We start from the raw sequence: 21,983 nt of genomic DNA on the forward strand, positions 1-21,983 counted from the left end.
ACAAGCCCAGGAACCAATAATTTAAGCTGTACGTACCACAAAATTCCACTAAAGGGCATCATGGAGGGTATGGGATTTTTTTCATCAGTAGTGTACATGTGCGTTAAAATTGTGGTACTTTGCTTTTTGCAACAATGAAGTACTTTTTCAAAGAATAGATTTAGCTATGAAAGTTAAGGTAAAAGTTGTTTCCAAATCCCTGTTTAGGCTTTTGATGAAGTATTATATCCAGTTCTAGGCACACACAGGATGTCAAGGCTTTAAGATGGGTGTAAAGGAGGTTTACCAGAATTGATAAAAAGGATGAGGCACTTTAATAATGTGGGGAAACTAGAGAAACTGAGATTGTTCATATGGAGCAGAGCAGATTCAAGAGGACTTTTAATAGAGATGTGAGAATTATGAGGGGTTTGAAAGAATGTCTGCTTCCACACAGTGGAAATATTGCTTGGATTTGGCAGATGAATTGCACTCAAGTAATTCTCTTCACTCATTTCCACCAAAAACATCAACGTTTTCTGATTAAGAAATTGATGGAATCCCAGATATCAACAGCTGCTTGCCAGAGCCATGGACTTTGGTTAAATGGATGTAAAGTATAAAACTATAATCGTATGTTGTTAAGGAAAATTAAAGTCCAGAACCCTGCCACAAGATGGTGTTTCTATTGTAACTCATATGGTAACAAATTATTTAATATACTGAATTCTAGCATCCATTTGATTAAATTTACTTGAGTTTGCAGAGGTGGAAACTTTGTATTTTCATTTGATGAACTTAATCCAGAGGCTGAACAGTGGCTGAAGTGTAGCTATATAAAAATCAAAAGAACAATAAAGAGTGGGTATAGACCACTCACGGATGATGGAGAGAACCTAATGCAGTGTTGGGGATATCACAGCAAATCAGCAGTGCTATATTAAATATTTTGGCTTTGATTTTTGAAAATCAAAAATCGTCAACAAAGACTTTTATTTGTAGACATAGCTTGACTGATTTGATGAGTCCTTTGAAGAGTTGCCTGGAAATATGCAAATGTAACTGGTATGGATTCAGTAAGATGCCCTGCAGAAGGCTTAGTAGAAAAACAAATGAGCTTTTAGTTCAACAGGGTACATAGTAATGTGGATAGAGAGTTGAATGATAGACAGGAATGTCCCATGTCCATCATATTAAATAGTGATTTCCTGTGCTTGAATCCTATAATTTCACAAACCAATAATTGTGATTCTACAGCTTTGATATTGAGATTAATTTTGCTGACTGCAATAAGAATGTGGCTGACTCCTATATAATTGTTTAATACCTTTCATTGTTTAAATACTGCTGTAGGTTTCGTGTTTGCACACGCTGCATTATCCAGAAGCTCAGAAGCGACATTTGCATGTTACTGGCGTGTCTTGGAATGTGACTGGCTCTGTCATTGCATGTGCATACGGCAGGTATAGTAACTACAAATAATCAACATCATCCTCTCTCTTTATTATTGATAGTATGACATGTTTGCCTTTCCAGATGTGACATTGAGTCTTAACAGAATAGGAAGGAAACCTCCAGCTTCTGTCTCTGGTCGTGGAATGATCATAAATGTAATTACCACGTGGCTGAACTTACAATTCCAGCAATATTGCTGTGGCAAAGTATTAAGCAGAGGCATTCATATTGATAAATGTGAGATTATCCACTTTGGTAGCAATAATAGGAAGACAGATTATTACTTGAATCGGTGTAAATTGAGAGAGGTGGATATTCAGCGAGACCTTGGTGTCACTGAAAGTAAGCACGCAGGTACAACAGAGCGTAAAGAAGGCAAATGGTATATTGGCCTTCATAGTGAGAGGATTTGAGTATAGGGATAGGGATGTTTTGCTGCAATTGTATAGGTGAGGCCACACCTAGAGTATTGTGTGTAGTTTTGATCTTCTTATCTGAGGAAGGATCTCCTTGCTATGGAGGGAATACAGTGAAGGCTTCCCAGGCTGATCCCTGGGATGGCAGGTCTGTCAAATGAGGAGTGACTAAGTCTGTTAGGATTAAATTCACTGAAGTTTAGAAGAGTGAGAGGGGATCTCATGGAAATTTATAAAATTCTAACAGGATTAGAGAGGGTAGATTCAGAAAGAATGTTCCCAATGGTGGGAGAGTTCAGAACTAGGAGTCATAGTTTGAGGATAAGGGGTAAACCTTTTGGAGCGGAGGTGAAGATAAATTTCTTCCACCAGTGGGTGGTGAATGTGTGGAATTCATTACCACAGAATGTAGTTGAGGCCAAAATGTTGTCTGATTTCAAGAAGAAATTAGATACAGCTCTAGGGGCTCGCGGTATCAAGGGATATGGGGGGGTGGTGGGGTGCGCAGGGAAGGGGATCAGGATATTGAATTTGATGATCAGCCATGATCAAAATGGATGGTGGTGCATGCTCACAGGGCTGAATGGCCTCCGCCTGCTTCTAAATTCTATGATTTAGACTATTGTCTAAATCACCAGAGTTCACACCAGAGTTATTGTGATAAATTCCATGTTACTTCTAATTAAAGATGGGGTTGGAAAGATATTTTCTTTTAAAATTTGGCAAGACATTGCATTATTTGGACAGTTGGATACTGACCTGCAGTTGTTTTAAAGAAGGGCCTGAAGTTCACCTTTGGATTGAGCACAAATCTGCCTTTTTTTCCAAGAAATCACCTGACTGCAAGGTACTTGAGCAGGAAGTGTGTTTGTTTTGAACTGCAATCACTTTAATTGAGGGGATAAACTGGCATAGGCTAGTGATTTACTGGAAATCACATAACAGAGACAAGCTTTAAGTTTTGGATCTGTTGTTTTTGAAATCAGTATGTTTTGAGGTTTAAGCTAAGAAGGGAGGCTGCCCCAACTCGCTACCTTCCTGCCTTGCCTGAAGTTGTGCATGTGTGGTTTTCAACTTGCAGCCATAGATTTCTTAAATGCGTGCAACCTCTCTACATTTGGAAACTTGAAAAGCTGAGACAAGAAGAATTGATCCAGTTCTATATTTATTCTCCTCTACGTCAAAGCTCTGTTGATGAGAGCTTCCAGACATCTACTGGGACCAGTCGAGATTTTCACATGAGGGAGCTCCAGATCAACAACATCAAAATGCTGTGAACTTTATTTTGTAAAGCTCAATCTCCAAAGTCTATCTCTGCAGAGATTGTATATGTTTCTCCTTTTGTTTGTGTTTATGTGCTCACACATGCACGTGCTGGGATATTTTTAAAAAGGGACAGATAGTTATACTTCCAGAATACAATTATGGTGTTTCAGTTCTTTAAATTTGATTTTAAAAACAGGTTTTGTTTTATAATAAATCAATCATTGAGTTTAAAGTCTCTTTCATTCTGGTCTGACAGCAGTTAAGGTAAATAATTGCCCAATTTGGTCAGTGATTTTAAACTAATGGGCCGACCTGTGGAATAGTGAATTGAGATCAACTGCACATTCGTCCCATCCCAGTCATGACGGATAGAAGCAGAACTAACTTGGTGCATAAATATATATGAATTTATTGTCCTGTATACTTCTAAGACCAAGGTCTGAGACGGTTGTATGTCTAGCTTGTAGGAAATAGGCTTGATCCTGAGTGTGTTAACTAAATTAGGAAAATGTTGTGATTTATTCAAATCAGAAATAGGACTGTCTGAGGAAATATCAGGTAATTTCCAGTTTGCTCAAATGGATCATTTAAATCTGTGTTGTGGGGAATGAGTAAGAAAAACTGACAGTCTGACAAAATATATGGGAACCAGGATCATCCATGGTGGACCTGCATCAAGATGGAATGTCACAGTCTGTTATTGACAGTTCAAGAAATTCTCTGTAATCACTGCTATTAGGAGCAAAGTATGGTTTTAAAAGCTTAAGGCTGGAATGTTACCACTGATCACTCCAGTGGGATTTTCCTACCCTGCTGCGGTGAACGGAGATTTGGCTTGGCGCCAAATTCTTCGATCTTGCTGTAGTGAGAGCCTGGCATGAATAGCCAGTAAGATTGCGCCCTAAGTTGTGTACTGTTGTGGTTTCTACAAAATGTTTGTGCTGCTGTGCTCTTTTCTAAATTTTACATATTGTTATTTAATTTGGATTCTGTGATTAGTTTGGATCAGTTTTGATAATCCCATTTTCTGGAGTGGTTTGAGAGAATTAAAGTGGATTGACAACTAGCAATCTTGGATTATGTGAGGCAGGAGGAAGCAGGGCCCTTGTTTTTTGTCTACTGTGAACATGTGGTGAGATGGTTGCAACACATGACAACTCATTAAATAAAATCCTGAACTTACATTATGGTAATTGCAGGGATTCATGTACGTACTTCAGGCACTTCTTTTCCATGACAAATACAGAATGAATGACTAATAAATAAGTGTGTCTCTGAACCCTGGGAAGACTTATAGCTCTCAATGGGGAAGAGTTGAAGAGAAGGCACCTCTGACTTGGGGCACCCTCTCTCTTACCTGAAAAGACACTTGTTTTCTTTTGTTGGCCCTCCAGTTTTGAGAACCTGCCTATTATTAATTGGTTGACGAGTCTGCCCTCTAGCTATTAATTGGCCAGTTTGGGAAAATCACAGTCTGTTCCCAATGCAGTGTGAGCTTCTAACCTACGTTTGACCCTGACATTGGGGCCCATAAATCCATGGGGAAAATGCTGCCCCATGTCACTAAATTAATTGGGATTTATAAAGTTGAATTTGTTTTAATTAATCCCAAACTCTTGAGTTATCCTACTGGAATCAACTTACGAAAGCAAACACTCATTTTTATTATTTCTATTGTCTAAGAGCTACAAGGATTACTTTAAAACATAGGTTAGTAGTATATAACATTAAAATAAAATTTTAAAATATTTTTTGTAGCACCTTATTAGCACTTTGCAACTTAGGCATTATCTTTAAAGTGTAGTCACTTGTCACAGCCTACTTGTGACAAATAATCGCAGGAGAATTACTGAATGAGAGGCTGATTGACACATCCATCCAAGTATACCCTATTTGCATCGTATTGTTTCTGAGATAACCCCTGAGTTTTTGCCTCCGTGCCTCTTACTATGATCATTTGTTGTGTGAAGATCATCATCATCCTGATGTTTCTAATTTTATGCTTTGCTAGTTTGCAGCAAAATAGATCCACCATTTTTAGTAGTACTTCCTCCATTGGTACTTCCAAAGCAGCACCTTGGCACAGTACTGTTCTCCTGTACCATGCCACCGTCACTTTTAACTTTGGAGTCTGTTTCCCTTTAAAGGATGTAAGCTGGTAGCTTGAAATAAGGAGTTCAGTAATCATTTGTATGCTTTGGACATTGAAAAGTCATTTAAGTAGGCTGACTGCTTTACAGTTCAGTGCAACAGGGATACACTAGAATTCAGTCCTTCTACATCCTCGCAGCATTACTGATCCCTCTGAGCTTTTAATTTGTTACAACAAAGTAAATTGCAGATTATTTATTAAACTGGATTTTCATCTGAGATTTGCACTATCTGAAACGCATATTAGTAAATTAGTAAATGCAACTATCAACAGTTTAGTTGAACACTTTGGATTTTTAGCAAATCTTTAAAACAAAAGGCTAGCATTTATATAGCAGCTTTCATGACCTCTGGAAGTCATACGCAATCAGTCGATTAAATACCTCATGTCATATAGATGGCTAATGAGTACCTGTTGAATACTTCAAAACTGGTTCTCTTGTGTATTTTTAAGCAGTGTTCACTGAGATAATTATTTCATTGCAAATAAAGAATGTTTGCTTGATAACTAATGTATTTATTTTAAATTCTGTGGCAACATGGTTTTAAGTTTACACTTTGACAAATAATTTTGAGAGTTTCTAAATTATTTCTTGCTCTGAAATCATCTCAAAAACAAAATAGATCCAGTTTTTGCATTTTTTATTGGGGAAAGAAAATTTTACATTTATATCACACTTCTTATGGTTATGGAATGGCCTAGCAAATTGCTTTTGAAATGTAGTTTCTTATTTTGTGAGAAAACACAGCACCAATTTGTGTCTCTCAAATAATGAGATGAATAACCAGCCTCATTTTGAGGGAGTGATGTTGGTACAGATGTTGGAGGAATGCCTCTTGAAACAGTGTCAGAAGGATGCTTTTGCCTGCTTAGTTTGTTCCTTGCACTCTCTTCTGGGAGTTGCTATTTGTTAGTGAGTGGCATTGAGGACACAGTGCACAATTGCTTTCCTACTGAGTGGTCTGATTCATTCCCAGTGGATCATCTTTGAATCTGGTGGTTTTGTGCTCAAGGTTTCCTGAAGAATGTGAGAATGTAGTTCAGATTGACTCCCAAGTGCAGCTCTGAGAAAATGCAGCATTGTCAGAGCTGCTGTATCAAATGAAACATTTAACTGGCTGTCTGCCTGTTCAGGTGGGTGTAAAAGATCCTGTTGCAATATTTGGGGAAAGGAGTGGATTGCCTCCTAGTGACCTGGCTGACACACATGCTTCCACTAACATCATTAAATGATTAGTTGGTCATTTATCTTGCTGCTGTGTACAAATTGGCCTCTCTGTTTTCTTTATGATAGTGAGCACACATAATTTGTTGGCTGTGTAGCTCTATGCTGAAGATCTGAAAATGTACTATATGACTAAGCATTTGTGTTTCATTCAATGCTAGTTGCAAAATGACAAGGGATTAAAATATTTTAAAGTTTTAATTGTTTTTGATGGATTCTATCAGCTTACAATAGCAAGAAATACTTCAAAATATTGTGTACACTACACTGCCAATAGTGTTGGCCTTCATCTGTCATACTATTTAGTCCACTCAGTTTAGGTGTTGTATTATGTCACTGCGAGCACGATATCTACTTTGTACAGACCCTGTACCTCCAAAGTTACTGGGCCAAAATGACACATTTGCTGAATGATTATTTTTTGTGGACTTTCTTCTGGAGTTGATATTTGGAACAAAAGCAGTGAATTCTGTCATATCACAAGCATCCTTTGCAAATGTGCATTTGCTTCCTCATAGCCTCTGACTAACAAATCAATAACATATACAATCTCGTTGATCATTTTTCTTACTTGTTGAGTTGTAGTCTTGGTGAATCAAAATCACTAGTTGCCACTAAATCATTCCATCAAACACTGAGTAGTGTTTGACTGAAGGAGCCCTGTGCTCTACTTTTTAGTGTAAAAGTTTGTTTTAGTGCGTGCACAATAATTAGTAATGATTCTTACCAAATTTGATTTCAGGCTGGAGGATGGCGACTGGAGCACAGAAAAATCCTATGTGTGTTCCTGGAATCTGGATCGGAGAGGCTTGAACCCAATGAGACCAAATACTGTAATTGATGTTTCTAGTGCTGTCATGTGCCTGGCATTCCACCCAGTAGAACCCTCTCTGATTGCGGGTATGAATTTAGGCTTTGATTTTAAAATCTGTATCTGCTATCACAATGAAGGGAATGAGAGAGAATGAGTTGAACCACTGGAGTAATTGAGTTTCTAATCTCGCGTGAGGCAGTAGATGAAAGAAACAGTTCCATTTTTATAGCCTCAGGTCATCCCAAAGTACTTTGCAGCCCACAAAATACTTTTGAGCTGTGGTCACTGTTGTAATGTAGGAACTTTGGCCAAATTAGACACAGCAAACTCCCACAAACAGCAGTCAGGTATTAACTAGTTAATCTGTTTTGGCTATGTTGGTTGAGGAATAAGTATTGTCCAGGAAAGCGAGGGGGGGGCACCCCAGAATCTTTATCTAAGAGGGCAGATAGAGTCTCTATTTAAAGGTTCATACGGAAGAAGGAAGAGTTGCAATGCAGTATACATTGCCAGCAGGATTCAGTAAAGCAGAAAAATGACAATCAGTGATTAGGTGGAAGTGTTAATGTTGAGGGAACAAAAACAGAAAATGCTAGAAAATCTCAGCAGGTCTGACAGCACCTGTGGAGAGAGAATAGAGCCAGTGTTTCGAATCTGGGTGACCCTTTGTCAGAGCTGAGGGAATGTTTAAATGAGCTTTTATACTGTGTTAAGGAGAATTCTCCTATTTTAGATTCGGTCAATAAAATTGCAGCATCCTGAGCTCTACTGCAACAGTGTGTGACACGGCCTTGTATGCTGTACCAAAACTTATCAGTCAATCATCCCTGTAGTTTATCTGGAGTACATAGGCCCTTTGACTTTTTTTAATGCATGGTAGTCACATTTAATGATGTGGAGATGCCCGCATTGGACTGGGGTAAACACAGTAAGAAGTCTGACAACACCAGGTTTAAGTCCAACCGACTTATTTAATAGTAAACTCGCAAGCTTTCGGGGTTTGCCCCTTCGTCAGGTGAATGGAGAGTTGGAGAACTCGCCATTCACCTGACAAAAGGACAAACCCCGAAAGCTTGCGAATTTACTATCAAATAAATCGGTTGGACTTAAACCTGGTGTTGTCAGACTTCCTACTGAGTCACATTTAAAACAGTGGATACCTTTACTTCAATTTGAGTTAGGATAATAAATTAATGAAATGTAAAGTGAGTAGCTCCTTGCTAAATGAAAGAAAGAACTTGCAAATCTGTACTGTCTTCCATAAGCTCAGCCAATTACGTACCTTTTGAAGTGTCACTGTTGTAATCATGGGATTAAATCAGTTAAAATCATTAAAGCCTCTGTCTATTTTAGACATTAGCAAAGTGAGAGAATGATATCAAATAAGATATGCACATAATATGTATTTTGATTTGGAAAGGTTAAAGATCCAGTTTTTTTTCTCTACTGTTCACGATTGGGTGATTTGAGTTAAAGTCCTTGCAGTACATCATTACTACCACTGGAGGATACTAGTGGTAGATAATCCTTGTTGCATGAGATAAATGTCCAAAGAGTTTTGTTTAATCGATCTGTAGATTTGGAATTCCCAAATAAAAATGCTGCATTTTTTAAATATTTGTGAGACCATTACTTAACAAGATTCTGAAAAAAAGATAAATCAAGCTAGTAATTTTAAAAAAATGTGGAAGGCAAGAAGCTTTTTCCCAGGGTGGAAGGGTCAATTACTAGGGGGCATAGGTTTAAGGTGCAAGCAGCAAAGTATAAAGGAGATGTACGAGGCAAGTTTTTTTTTTATATAGAGGGTGGTGGGTGCCTGGAACTCGCTGCTGGGGGACGTAGTGGAAGCAGATACTACAGTGATCTTTAAGGGGCGTCTGGACAAATACGTGAATAGGATGGGAATAGAGGGATATGGTCCCAGGAAGAGTAGGGGGTTTTAGTTCAGTTGGGCAGCATGGTCGGTGCAGGCTTGGAGGGCTGAAGGGCCTGTTCCTGTGTTGTAATTTTCTTTTGTTCTTTGCTGAGATCCTAAGGAAAGTGAGAAGATCCAATGTTTTTTGTCATGAGAATAAATTTAAGAATCGGAGTTGATCCATTCTTGCTTTCAATATGTTAAGGATGAGAGAGATGCAAACAGCAAATTGGTTGATACCAATGCATCAAGCTGGTTGACATATTGAAATTTAGGAGGAAAGATTAGATATGAAATTACCATAGCAGTGATGATAGAGAGAAAATGTGATTGGTAGAGGTAGGAATAGGCCATTTGGCCCCTTGAGTCTGTGCATTTCCAGTATTTTTCCATTTACCTACTGATTTGCAACATTCACTTTGTCTTTATACATATCAAATAACCTTTGCTTCGAGTCTGTAACCTTCAGTTCTGTGGTGGTAATGAAGAAGGTTTTATCCAGCTAGCTTAGCTGTTTGCCACTTCTAAGGGATGAAGGCCCATGGCAGAGGGACGCAGTTCCAAACATGTGTCAATAATGATATTTCATCACGCATTATTGAAAAAATGTAACCCTGCAGTGTGAATGCAGTCTGCAAGAATGGGACAAATGCAGAAGTATTTGCCCCATTCTTTCAAATGCATTCACAGTACAAGTTACTTTCTTATGTACCTGAAAGGCTGGTGATTATTGCATTATTTCTGGGTAAAAGACTTGCATTTATTTAGTGTTTGGGCAAAAAAGTGACAGTGCATTTTGGGAGGGCAGACAAAGCAATGGAATACACAAAAATGGGAGGAGCGAGCAAGTAAGAAGCTTTGGAGAACATGTACAGACGTCCCCTGAATGTGAAAGGAAAGCTAGATAAGATGGTAAAGAAAGCAAATAGAAAGCTTCCTTTCATTGGACGAGGTATAAAATACAAAATCAGGGATGTAATGCTGGAACCGTATAAAGTGCCTGGTTGGGCCACAGCTGAAATTTTGTGTACAGTTCTTTCTCCTTAGAACAGAGAAGACTAAGGGGTGACCTAACTAAGTAAAGGGTAGAAAATTATGAGGAGTCTAGGTTGAGTAGGATAGAAAGACTTGTTTTTTCTAGTGGAGAAGTCAGTTATCAGCAGATTTAAGGTAACTTGTGGAAGGATTATGGGGGATATTAGGAAAATTAAGGCTACAAGATGAATGCAGATAAAATCGCTGGCAGCAATGCACTCCTCCCTGATGAGCTCAATGCATTCTGTACCCGTTTTGAGCAAGAGGTCAGCAAGAGCACACCTTCCACCCCGGAAGCCTCAGATGAATCTGTATCTGAAGCCACCATCACAAATATCAGGGCAGCCTTCATGAAAGTCAACCCACAGAAAGCAACTGGCTTGGAGGGGTACCTGGATGAGAACTCGGATCCCACGTAGGACATCTTTAACCTCTCTTTGCACCAATCTGAGGTCCCTATCTGCTTCAAGAAGACGACCGTCATCCCGGTACCAAAGAAAAGCCAGGCAGCATGCCTTAATGACTATCGTCTGATGGCTCTGATATCCATCATTATGACTTTCTTAGTGATGGCACAAATCAATTCCAGCCTCCCAGATTGGATTCTCTACAGTTTGCCTACCACTGCAACAGGTCCACAGCAGATGCCATCACCCTGGGCCTACAGTCAACTCTGGAATATCTAGACAACAAAGACATCTATGTCAGACTCCTTTTCATTGACAACAGCTCAGCCTTCAACATCATTATTCCTACAAAGCCCATCTCCAAACTCCATAGCTTGTGGCTTGGGGCTTGCCTCATCCCTGTGTGACTGGATCCTAGTCTTCCTAATCCACAGATTGCAGTCAGTAAGGATAGGCAACAACATTCCTCCAAGATCTAATGGGATCATTCAATAACAAGGGAATTTTGGAAAGTCATAACTGAAGCATCCACTATTTCTGCAATTATCCCTTTAGAGGCTTAGGATGTAGGCCATCAAGCCCTGGGGATTTGTCAGACTTCAGGCCCTTAAGTTTCTCCATACTTCTTTCTCTGCTGATATTAATTTCCTCGCTCACTTTTATTTATGAATAAACTCTGTGAAAAGTATTAAAAAATAGCTTTCTACCTTAATTAATGTGCTGTTCTCTATAGGTGGTCTTTACAATGGAGAAGTTTTAGTGTGGAACAGCAGTAAAAATGATGACCCTTTGATTGCCAGATCGGGAATGTCTGAGGATACCCACCGTGAGCCGGTTTATCAGGTAAAAAAGTTTAAAGTTTATTTATTAGTGTCACACGTAGGCTTACATTAACACTGCAGTGAAGTCACTGTGAAAATCCCCGAGTGGCGCCACTCCAGCGCCTGTTCAGGTACACTGAGGGGGAATTAAGCATGACCAATACACCTAACTAGCACGTCTTTTGGACTGTGGGAGGAAACCGGAGCACCCAGAAGAAACCCATACAAACACGAAAATAATGTGCAGACTAGGCACAGATAGTGACGCCAGGAATCGACCGGGATCCCTGGTGCTGTGAGGCAGCAGCACTAAGCACTGTGCCACAGTGTTGCCCAAAGTCTTAGCTTGGATTATTCAAATCCTTTTTTTGTCCTCTCCTTGCCTTGTTAACATCTTTTTTGCTTTGTGGATTCTGCAGGAAATTGACACTGATGCAAATTCTGTGTATCTCTCATTCCTGTAGCTCTTCCACCCATCAGTCTCCATTTACAATATCACCACTATGGCTATTGGAAAGCTACTTTGAAAGGATTCGATGTTGTATTGTAATTCATTTCTGGTGCATAGGATCAGAAGGGGTCCATTCAACTGCTCGAGCCTCTCCTCAACATCAACATGTAATGTCTGTGAACAGGGGGAAAATCTGGCAAGTTTCTGGCAGTGTAACAATGACTGGTTGAATATTGGGTGTAGTTTACTTGCAGTTGTAACTGTGAAAAGCCCAATCTGTGTACACTGCTCCAACAACTAAATCAAAATGAAGGCACCTTTTTTTATTTTTCAAAGTAACTCAGACTGGCCAATGGCAAACTGAACAGATGCTAATCCCAGATAAAGTCTGAGACAGAGATCTTGTCGGAGAGTTGTTCAGACCAAGCTTATGGGTGGGTGGAGTTAAGATAAAGATTAGTCATGATGTAATTGAGTGGCAGAAGGCTTAACAGGCTGAATGACCTCTTCTTCCCATTGCCCTAATCTGAGATAACATATTGATCAGGCACTGAATGACTGTAAGAATCAAATGGGATTTTGAGATTTTGTTTACTTGTTTTGTGAAATGCCTTCTGCAATTCTTTACCACAGTCAGTGTCCTATCTGGTATTTGAGAATTGTATTGAGGGTGCTGCAGTCTCTCCATGCTTTCTCGAACACAGTGGCTGGGGATTTCTCTTTTTCATTTTGTACCTTGCCTTACAATTCCATGGCTTGTCATTTTAATTCTCCGCCTCCATTCTCACACTAGACGTTTTTCGATCTCCTTTACTGTTTTAATGAAGGTCAGTGGAAGTTTGAGGAACTGTATCTCCCTTTTTGAGTAGGTACTTTATAATCTTCCAAAATCAATACTGAGTTCAACGATTTCAGATCATAACCTCTGTTTTGGGTGGCAGCTGCTGGCAATGATTCTGCTTTTGTAATTTTTTGGCTCCACTAGACCCACCTTTTCTCTCTACCTGTCTGATTATTGCTCTTTTCCACCTTGCAAAATCATTCTTTGTAACATTTGATGTCTCAGATCATCTTCCCTTGGCTGTTTCCTTCCTCTTGCCTCCGTCTCTGTATTCGTTTAAAGCCTTTTGCATGTCTTAACTGCTCCCAGATCTGTCGACATTGGCTTGAAATGTTAACTCGGCTTCCCAACCACAGATACTGCCTGGCTTGCTGAATGTTTTCCAGAATTTTGTTTTTTTTTTAAGATTTTCAATATCTGGGTATTTTATGCTTTTGCACAGTTCTGTCATCTTTCATTTTAATGGGAGGCAACTTGGGCTGGAATTTTCAGCCCATGGCCCAAGCCAGAGTGTGGTTTCGTCTGCAGATCGTTGCTACGTCACCCAAATGGTGATCCTGGGATTGGGCCATTATTCAATCACTATTATCTAGTCAGATGTTGTAGGGACACCTCTTGGCTTATTATCCTTTTCCCAAACTGATCATTCCACTCCCATAATCTTAAAAACAGTATCATTGTGAGATATTGGGATAACTTTGTTCTTTAAAACTTCTTACAAAGCAGAGAGAGGTTAAGAGAGGGCATTGCATTAGACAGCTAAAGGCATGGCTGCCAGTGGTTCAATTACAGGATGGGAGAGGCATAAGAATCCAGAATCGAAGAAATGGCAGGGACCTGGGAGGGTTACGGGGCTGCAGAAGGTTATGGACAAAGGGAGGGGCAAGGCAATGGGGAGTTCTGAAAACAAGATGAGAATTTTAAAATCAAGGCTTTGTCCAATCATGATCCTGTGCAGGTCAGTGAGATTAGGGGTGATGGCTGAACAGAAGTCTGTATGAGTTTGGAGATAAGCAGTGGATTGCATGTTCACATTTATGGAGGGTGCAACATGCAGCGATACATTGGAATAGCCTGAGTCTGGAGGTGCCAGAGGCACAGACAGTTTCAACAGCAGATGGGCTGAGGCAGAATGGTGACCAGTGATAATTTCTAACAGAAAAGTAAAATACTGTGGATACTGGAATCCTGAAAAAAAACCAAAAGGCATTTCTCTCAGGACGTTAGACAGCATCTGTGGAGTGAGAAAGAGTTGACATTTCAGGTTTGTGACCTTGTGATTTCCTACATTCCCCACCGCTCACCGGCAACATAATCTGGTCCATACCCACCTGATTTTAATACATTTAAATATTATTAAGGGACTTCCCTCATTAAATATTCATACCTCATTTACATGGCTTCACATCCGTGCCAGAGGTGGGTCCTAGTGGGAGCCCCATGGGGGAGGGAAAGGAATGGGGATATTGGGTGGGGGGGGGGGGGGGCTTCATGTAGGTGTGGTGGTGGGAGAGAGCAGTTGGTCATTGAGGGATTGAAATGTCAGTGATGATTGTGTGTGCGTGTTGGTGGGAGGGGCAGGGGAGGTTATTATTTCTGATTGGGGCATCCTTTAAAGATCGCACCCTAAAGTCTTTAGAGCCTCTTGCTGGCTCTAAGCATCCCTGCCCCACTAGAGTGACGCTCACTCCTTTTTTTTTCTTTAAAGTGGCTCAAAGTTTGGAGAGAAGATTGGTCTGTGCAACTGCAGAGTTACACCCCAGTTTTCTGACTGAACCTGACACTTTTACAAATTCTGGTAAGATCACCACCCCCCCCCCCCCCTCCTTTTCCAGTATTTCCAGCATTTTCTGTTCTTAAAATTTTTAACCGTTGATTAACCCACCCTTGACACAGCAAATCCAATAAGTCTAATGCAGCAGCTTCTTTCTTTCCATCCTCGCCACCACTTCCACACTGTCTACATTTCTCACTGTGGGACATCCTGCCAGCCTTCACTGTCTCAACCAGAGAACAATCAGCAGCAGGGCATGTTGTGAACTTCGGTGGAAGGAAGGAAGGAAGGGACAAGTTGGATGTTTTCTTTGCTTTCTTGAAATATTTGAGTTTTAAAACAAAACTCTTCTTTTCAAATCAGGTGCAATGGATCCCGAGTTTAAGTCGCAGTAATCGAATTCATGTTCTGAGTGCAAGCACTGATGGGAAGATTCTGATATGGCAGATGGATGGAAGAGGCCAGCTGGTTCTGCAGGATGGCTTTGCCCTGATTGTACAGCAGATGCCGCGCAACATCAAACTCCACAAGGTGAACAGTCTCTGAACAGGAGTGGGCTTGTCTATGGGAGGTTCAGACACTGTAGTTAAAAGTATCCTATTGATGTTAGTGAGATGTCTGAACTCCACAGTTCCATAGAAGTTTGAACTTTAGAATATTTAAAGCGCTTTGCCTCAACATCAGCTTGCATTTAATAAGGCTATAGGCTCTTGTGCCATCATAATGGAGGATGTCTGTTGTATAACTGGTGAGAATTGAGACTGTAGCAGCTGCTAGGTGTTAGTGGTTGCATATGTAAGTTTGGCATATGTTGGCACTGTAAATAGCACTGCTGTCACACAGCGCCAGGGACCTGAGTTCAGTTCCTGGTTGGGTCACTGTGTGGAGTTTGTACATTTTCCCTGATCCTGCTCCAGTTTCCTCCTACAATCCAAGGATGTGTAGGTTAGGTGCAATAGCCATACTAAATTCTCCCTCAGTGTAGCTGAACAGGCGCCAAAGTGTGGCGACTAAGGAATTTTCACAGTAACTTCATTACAATTCCTGTACAGTCCAGGCGCCTGTTTGGGTATGCTGAGGGAGAATTTAGTATAGCCAATCCACCTAACCTGCACTTCTTTGGAGTTTGGGAAGAAACTGGAGCATCTGAATGAAACCCACGCAGACACAGGGAAAACGTGCAAATTCTACACAAATACAGTGTGGTCCTGTTATAATGTTGGGGTCCATAAAGTGTCATCATGGAAAAAGCAGGGTTGCGCTAAATCGGAGTTCAAGAAAATCAGTGTTCAAACTGATCCAATGTTGACCTAACATCCTAAAACATCCCCATTTTCGCCCTATTTGACCCGTTTTTTTCATGTTTACCATCTGTCAAGTAAATTACCTTTTAATTAAAGAATTCCGTGAATAAACTTGTTGTTACAGTAGAAATTAAAACACAAATGAACTTTTAGTAAAGCTTTTTAATAAACAAAACAAAACGACAACAGTTTATTTCTTAAAAATAAAGAGCTTTGAGAATAGAACCGGAAATTGGAAGGCCTTCTGAGCGAGCTTGAACGAACCACTTGTACAAGGGAGTCATCGAGGCTGACATTTTTGGCTGTGTTCAAGCGTTTGGCTTTCAGTTCTCCTTCTTCTTCAACTTTGCAAAGCGATGCGCGTAACTTTTCTTCTTGAGATTTCCAGTCACGAAGTGTTGATTCCGTTATCCCGAGGTCTTGGGCAACTTGAGTTTGACTTTAGTCTTGATCATGTCAAGTGCGTGAAGCTTAGCTTTCACAGAAAAAGTATTTCTTTTTCTAGCAGTTTGTTCCATTTTGATCTAAGAAAACACAAAATTAACTCAGTTCCCTGGAAAGAGCAAAAAAAAGTCCAATGATTCATCGTGTTATATCCAAATTCACGCTAAATCGGGGCATGCAAAATCACTGTAGTAACCCAAGGCTGGAATCGAACCTGGATCCCTGGCACTGTGAGGCAGCATTGTCACCCTATGTGGACCATTTTCTTGGATGAAGGCAAACATAGACAATGAAATTCATCAGCCCATCTAATGTTCCAATAGCCTTCAGTCAACTGAGATCAAGAGTATTTGAGGACCAGGATTTCACAAATCTGAGACTTGGTCATGGTTTGCTGGTCAATAATAACATCCTGGGGTCCTTTGGAGACTTGGGACAACTTATGACAGGCACCTCAAAACTAGTTATACCACCTGTGGTGCCTTATCATGATCTTCTAAATCTGGGCACAGGGAGAATGATCCAATAGCAACGCCTCTCCCAAGCCAATTTGCCTCAACGTCTAGGTGGTAACCAGCTTTGTTGGACTGGACAAATCAAGATTGTTCTAGTCAGACCTTGGTCACAGTAGGAATTTCTCAGGAGGACAACAGAAATACTTTAGAGATGTCCTCAAAGCGCCCCTGAAGAGGTCAGACGTTGCTGCTGACTCATGGGAGTCCCTGTTCTGTGACTGATCAAAATGAAGGCTCATTGGAGAAGGCACTGAACACGTTGAGATACTTTGTCAGGAACATGTAGGGGTGAAGTCAAGGCATCAGAGAGAGTACAAACCTGTACATTTCATTTGCCCAATTCTTCAAGCACCAAGTGCCCTGCATATGACAAAGTCTGCAGATTGTGAATTGGATTTATAAGGGAGGTAATGGCCTAGTGGTATTATCGCTAGATTATTGATCCAGAAACTCAGCTAATGGAATTTGAATTCAATAAAAAATTTCTGGAATTAAGAATCTACTGATGATCATGAAACCATTGTCAATTGTTGGAAAAACCCATCTGATTCCCAAATGTCCTTTAGGGAAGGAATCTGCTGTCCTTGCCCAGTCTGGCCTACATCTGATGCCAGAGCCACAGTGATGTGGTTGACTCTCAACTGCCCTCAGGCAACTAGGGAGGGACAATAAATGCTGGCCAGCCAGCAACGCCCATGTTCCACAAATGAATAAAAAAAATTATCAGTCATCTCAGAACCCATCAAACTGGAGCGGAAGTGAATCATCTTCAGTCCCAAAGCACTGCCTATGGAACAGTGCTAACAAAACCAAATACTGCAGGTGCTGGAAATCTAAAGAACAAAATACAAGAAGCACTCAGCTTTGGCAGCATTTGTGAAGAGAGAAATAGAGTTAATGTTTCAAGTTGATGATTTTTTCATCAGAACTTAGGGATTTAACAGGTCTTTGAGCATGTAGGGACCTGAGGTGAGTGAAAGAACGAAGGCAATGGTCTATAGTTCACGGATTCTGTAATTGGCAAGTGGAATGTCTCCCATATCTGACAAATAACAATCTTTAATAGAGTTATCTATAGCTTGTTTGGAGACTGTTCGACAAGGCAGTGGGCTTTTTGTGTACAAGCACCTGACTGTTGAAGAAGGAACTAATTGCTCTTCTGAAATTGTCCCCACTGAAACTGCAGAGTGGATTATAACTCATCTACTGAAGTTGAACCTTGAACCATCTCCACCATTTCTGCACCTGAGTCTGTTAGACTAAGCCAGCGAATTGCGGACCAGTTTTGTTGCTGGGAATTACGAGAGTCTATGATTAAGGATAAAGTGACTAGACATTTTGATAATTTTTACTGATCAGAGACAGCCAGTATGAATTTGTAAAGGGTTATGGCTGACAAACATGATCGATATTTAAAGTAGTGGGCAAGAGTGCTGATGATGGAATTTATTGTATGGACTGCTAGAGGTATTTGACTTAAGAGATCTAGTTAATTTGAGGCTTAAGGAATTGATCTTTTCAGGAAATTGGCTGAGCAGGAGGATAGAGAATTGGGATAATGGGAAGGTGCAAGAGTTGGAAAGATGTGACAAGTGGTGTCCCACACGGACCTGTGTTGGCACTTCAACTATTCATCATATTGTCCATCTAGATGATAATGCTCATGGGTTTGGAAGGTGCTGTCTAAGGAGGCTTAGTGAGTAAATGGTAGCCATGATGTGAAGATGCTGGCGTTGGACTGGGGTAAACACAATAAGAAGTCTCACAACACCAGGTTAAAGTCCAACAAGTTTATTTGGTAGTGACTGACTACAGTCACTCACCTGATGAAGGGGCAGCGCTCCGAAACCTAGTGGCTTGTTCTATCAAATAAACCTGTTGGACTTTAACCTAGTGTTGTTAGACTTTTTCTAGTAGATGGTAGATATGGCTGCCACAGTGTGTCATTGGTGGAGGAAGTTAATGTTTGTGGAAGGGGTGTCAATCAAGCAGGCAGCTTTGTCTCGGATGGTGTTGAGCTGCTTGTGTTATTCGAGTTGTACTCATCCAGGCAAGGGAGAGTATTCCATCACACTCCTGACTTGTGCCTAATAGATGGTAGATAGGCTTTGGGGAGTCAGGAGGATTCCTAGCCTCTAGCCTGATCTTGTAGCCGCGGTGTTTGTATGGCTAGTCCAGTTGAGTTTCTGATCGACAGTAACTCCCCAGGGTTTGTAGGGGATTGAGTAATAATGCCATTGATTGTCAAAGGGTGATGGTTAGATTCTGTCATTGGAGATGGTGATTGACTGCACTTGTATGGTGTGAATATTACATTACTGATCAAGAGGAGATTGATAGGATGGTAATTGCCTGGGTTGAACTTGCCCTGTGCTTCGGATACTGACATACCTGGGTTATTCTCCACATTGTTGGATAGATACTAGCATTGTAGCTGTGCTGGACCAACTAGGTTAGGACTAATACCCTAGTTGTTCACTATTGTCCTTTTCGCAGAAGGACATTTTCCATCCTTTCCTGGTCTGGCTTACATATAATGGGATTGAATCTTCACTGCCCTATGAAATAGCCTAGCAAATTACTCAGTTCAAAGGTGGTTAGGAATGGGCAACAGATGCTGGCTTTGCCATCAACACCCATGCCCCATGAAAAGATAAAAATGATTTAATGACTAGATAATGGGCTAGCCACCTACCCAGATTCGCTGATGACCAAAAGGTAAACTGCATTCTAAGCAATGTAAATGGAAGCATAAAATGAGTTGACAAAACTGTGGCAGAAGAATTTTAATGTAGTCAAATGTGAGGTTATCCACCCTGGGCGTGAGAAGGATAGAATACATTTTCTAAATGGTGAAAGGCTAGAAACTGGTGCAAAGAGATAAAAAACAAAGAACATAACATAAGAACATAAGAAATAGGAGCAGGAGTAGGCCATCTAGCCCTTCGAGCCTGCCCTGCCATTCAATAAGATCATGGCTGATCTGAAGTGGATCAGTTCCACCTTCCCCCTTTCTCCCCATAACCCTTAATTCCCCTGTCTATCAGAAACCTATCTCCCCGTGACTTAAATATATTCAGCGAGGTAGCCTCCACCACTTCAACGGGCAGAGAATTCCAGAGATTCACCACCCTTTGAGTGAAGAAGTTCCTCCTCAACCCTGATCTAAACTGACCCCCTTGTCTTGAGGCTGTGTCCTCTAGTCCTGCTATCCTTTCTAAGCGGGAAGAATCTCTCTACCTCTCCCCTATCTATCCCCTTCATTATCTTATATGTCTCTATAAGATTCCCCCTTCAGCCTTCTAAACTCCAACAAGTACAGACCCAGTCTATTCAGTCTCTCTTCATAGGCTAACCCCCTCATCTCCGGTATCAGCCTAGTGAACCTTCTCTGCACTCCCTCCAAGGCCAATATTATCCTTCCGCAAGTGTGGCGACCAAAACTGCACACAGTACTCCAGCTGCGACCTCACCAGTACCTTGTACAGTTGCAGCAAGACCTCCCTGCTTTTATATTCTATCCCCCTTGCTATAAAGGCCAACATTCCATTCACCTTCTTGATCACCTGCTGCACCTGCAGACTGGGTTTTTGCGATTCGTGCACAAGGACCCCCAGGTCCCTCTGCACCGTAGCATGCTGCTGCTTTTCGCCTTTTAAATAATAATCCCTCCTACTATTGTTTCTACCAAAGTGGATAACCTCACGCTTGCTAACATTATACTCCATTTGCCAGGTCCTCGCCCACTCGCTCAGTCTATCCAGATCTCTGCAGACTTTCCATACCTTCCATGCAATTTGCTTTTGCACTCATCTTCATGTCATCAGCAAATTTCGTCACCCTACACTCAGCCCCTCCTCCAGATCATCTATGTAAATGGTAAACAGTTGAGGCCCCAGCACCGATCCTTGTGGCACTCCACTAGTCACCAGTCGCCAACCAGAACAGCACCCATTGATTCCAACTCTCTGCTTCCTATTAGACAGCCGATCCTCTATCCACGCTAACACCTTACCCCCAACTCCTTGCACCCTAACCTTCTGCAGCAACCTTTTGTGAGGCACCTTATCAAACGCCTTTTGGAAATCTAAAAACACCACATCCACCGGTTCCCCTCTGTCTTCCGCACTAGTCACATCCTCATAGAAATCCAATAAATTCGTCAAACACGACTTCCCCTTAATGAATCTGTGCTGCGTGTGCTCGATCAAACCATTCTTTTCTAGGTGCCTTGCTATTTCTTCTTTGATGACGGATTCTAGTATTTTTCCAACTACAGACGTTAAACTAACCAGCCTATAATTCCCTGCCTTTTGTCTGCTACCTTTATTAAACAGCGGCGTAACATTAGCTGTTTTCCAATCTTCCGGCACTTCCTGGCGTCCAGCGAATTTTGATAAATAATTGAGGCATCCACTATCACCTCTGCCATTTCTTTCAGAACCCTGGGATGCATTCCATCCGGTCCCGGGGACTTGTCTACCTTCAGTCCCTTTAGTCTATCAAGCACTACCTCTTTAGTGACAGTAATCGCTTTAAGGCCCTCATCTACCATCCTTCTATCTTTAATATCTGGCAAACAATTCGTGTCCTCCTCCGAGAAGACCGAGGCAAAAAACTTATTTAAAGCCTCAGCCATTTCCTCATTGCCCACCGCTGAATCCCCCCCTCTCATCCTCCAAAGGTCCAACATTCACTCTAGCCAGTCTCTTTATTTGTAAAAACTTTTACTGTCATTTTTTATAATTAGAGCTAGTTTAGCTTCATACTCTATCTTTCCTTTCTTTATCACCTTCTTAGTTATTCTTTGTTGATTTTTAACCTGTGTTTAAAAGTGCTGGAAAAACTCAGCAGATCTGGCAGCACCAGTGAAGAGAGAAACAGAGTTAATCAGAACTGCTTATCCTGCTTAGATTACACCTGGAGTACTACTGGAGCAAGCGGTTAATGGAAAGGATATATAGGTCTTGCAGGGAATGCAGCATTGATTAGCCAGATTGATGCCTGGATGCCACAGGTTAAATTACAAGAGAGTGCACAAATTAAAGTTGTGTTCCTGAGATTTAGAAGGCTAGCAGGTGATTTGATCAAAGTTTTCAAGTTTAGGAAAACAGAATATCTTCTCCCAGTGATTGGAGAGTCACGGATTAGACAGTATTATTTAATAAG

General features: G+C 41.0%; 1 protein-coding gene across 1 annotated transcript in view; it reads left to right on the plus strand.

Annotated features, from left to right (window-relative positions):
- The window catches only part of dync2i2 (dynein 2 intermediate chain 2), a 33,023-nt gene that overhangs the window by 4,923 nt on the left and 6,117 nt on the right, over positions 1 to 21,983 (plus strand). Inside the window, exons 2-5 of the mRNA XM_080212394.1 lie at positions 1,333 to 1,442; positions 7,236 to 7,393; positions 11,398 to 11,507; positions 14,915 to 15,082. Coding sequence (XP_080068520.1) covers positions 1,333 to 1,442; positions 7,236 to 7,393; positions 11,398 to 11,507; positions 14,915 to 15,082 — 546 coding nt within the window. The remainder of the gene's footprint in view (positions 1 to 1,332; positions 1,443 to 7,235; positions 7,394 to 11,397; positions 11,508 to 14,914; positions 15,083 to 21,983) is intronic.

The sequence above is a fragment of the Carcharhinus amblyrhynchos genome, chromosome 25 (assembly GCF_965287045.1).
Source record: "Carcharhinus amblyrhynchos chromosome 25, sCarAmb.v2.hapA, whole genome shotgun sequence".
In the NCBI taxonomy this organism is placed as follows: domain Eukaryota; kingdom Metazoa; phylum Chordata; class Chondrichthyes; order Carcharhiniformes; family Carcharhinidae; genus Carcharhinus; species Carcharhinus amblyrhynchos.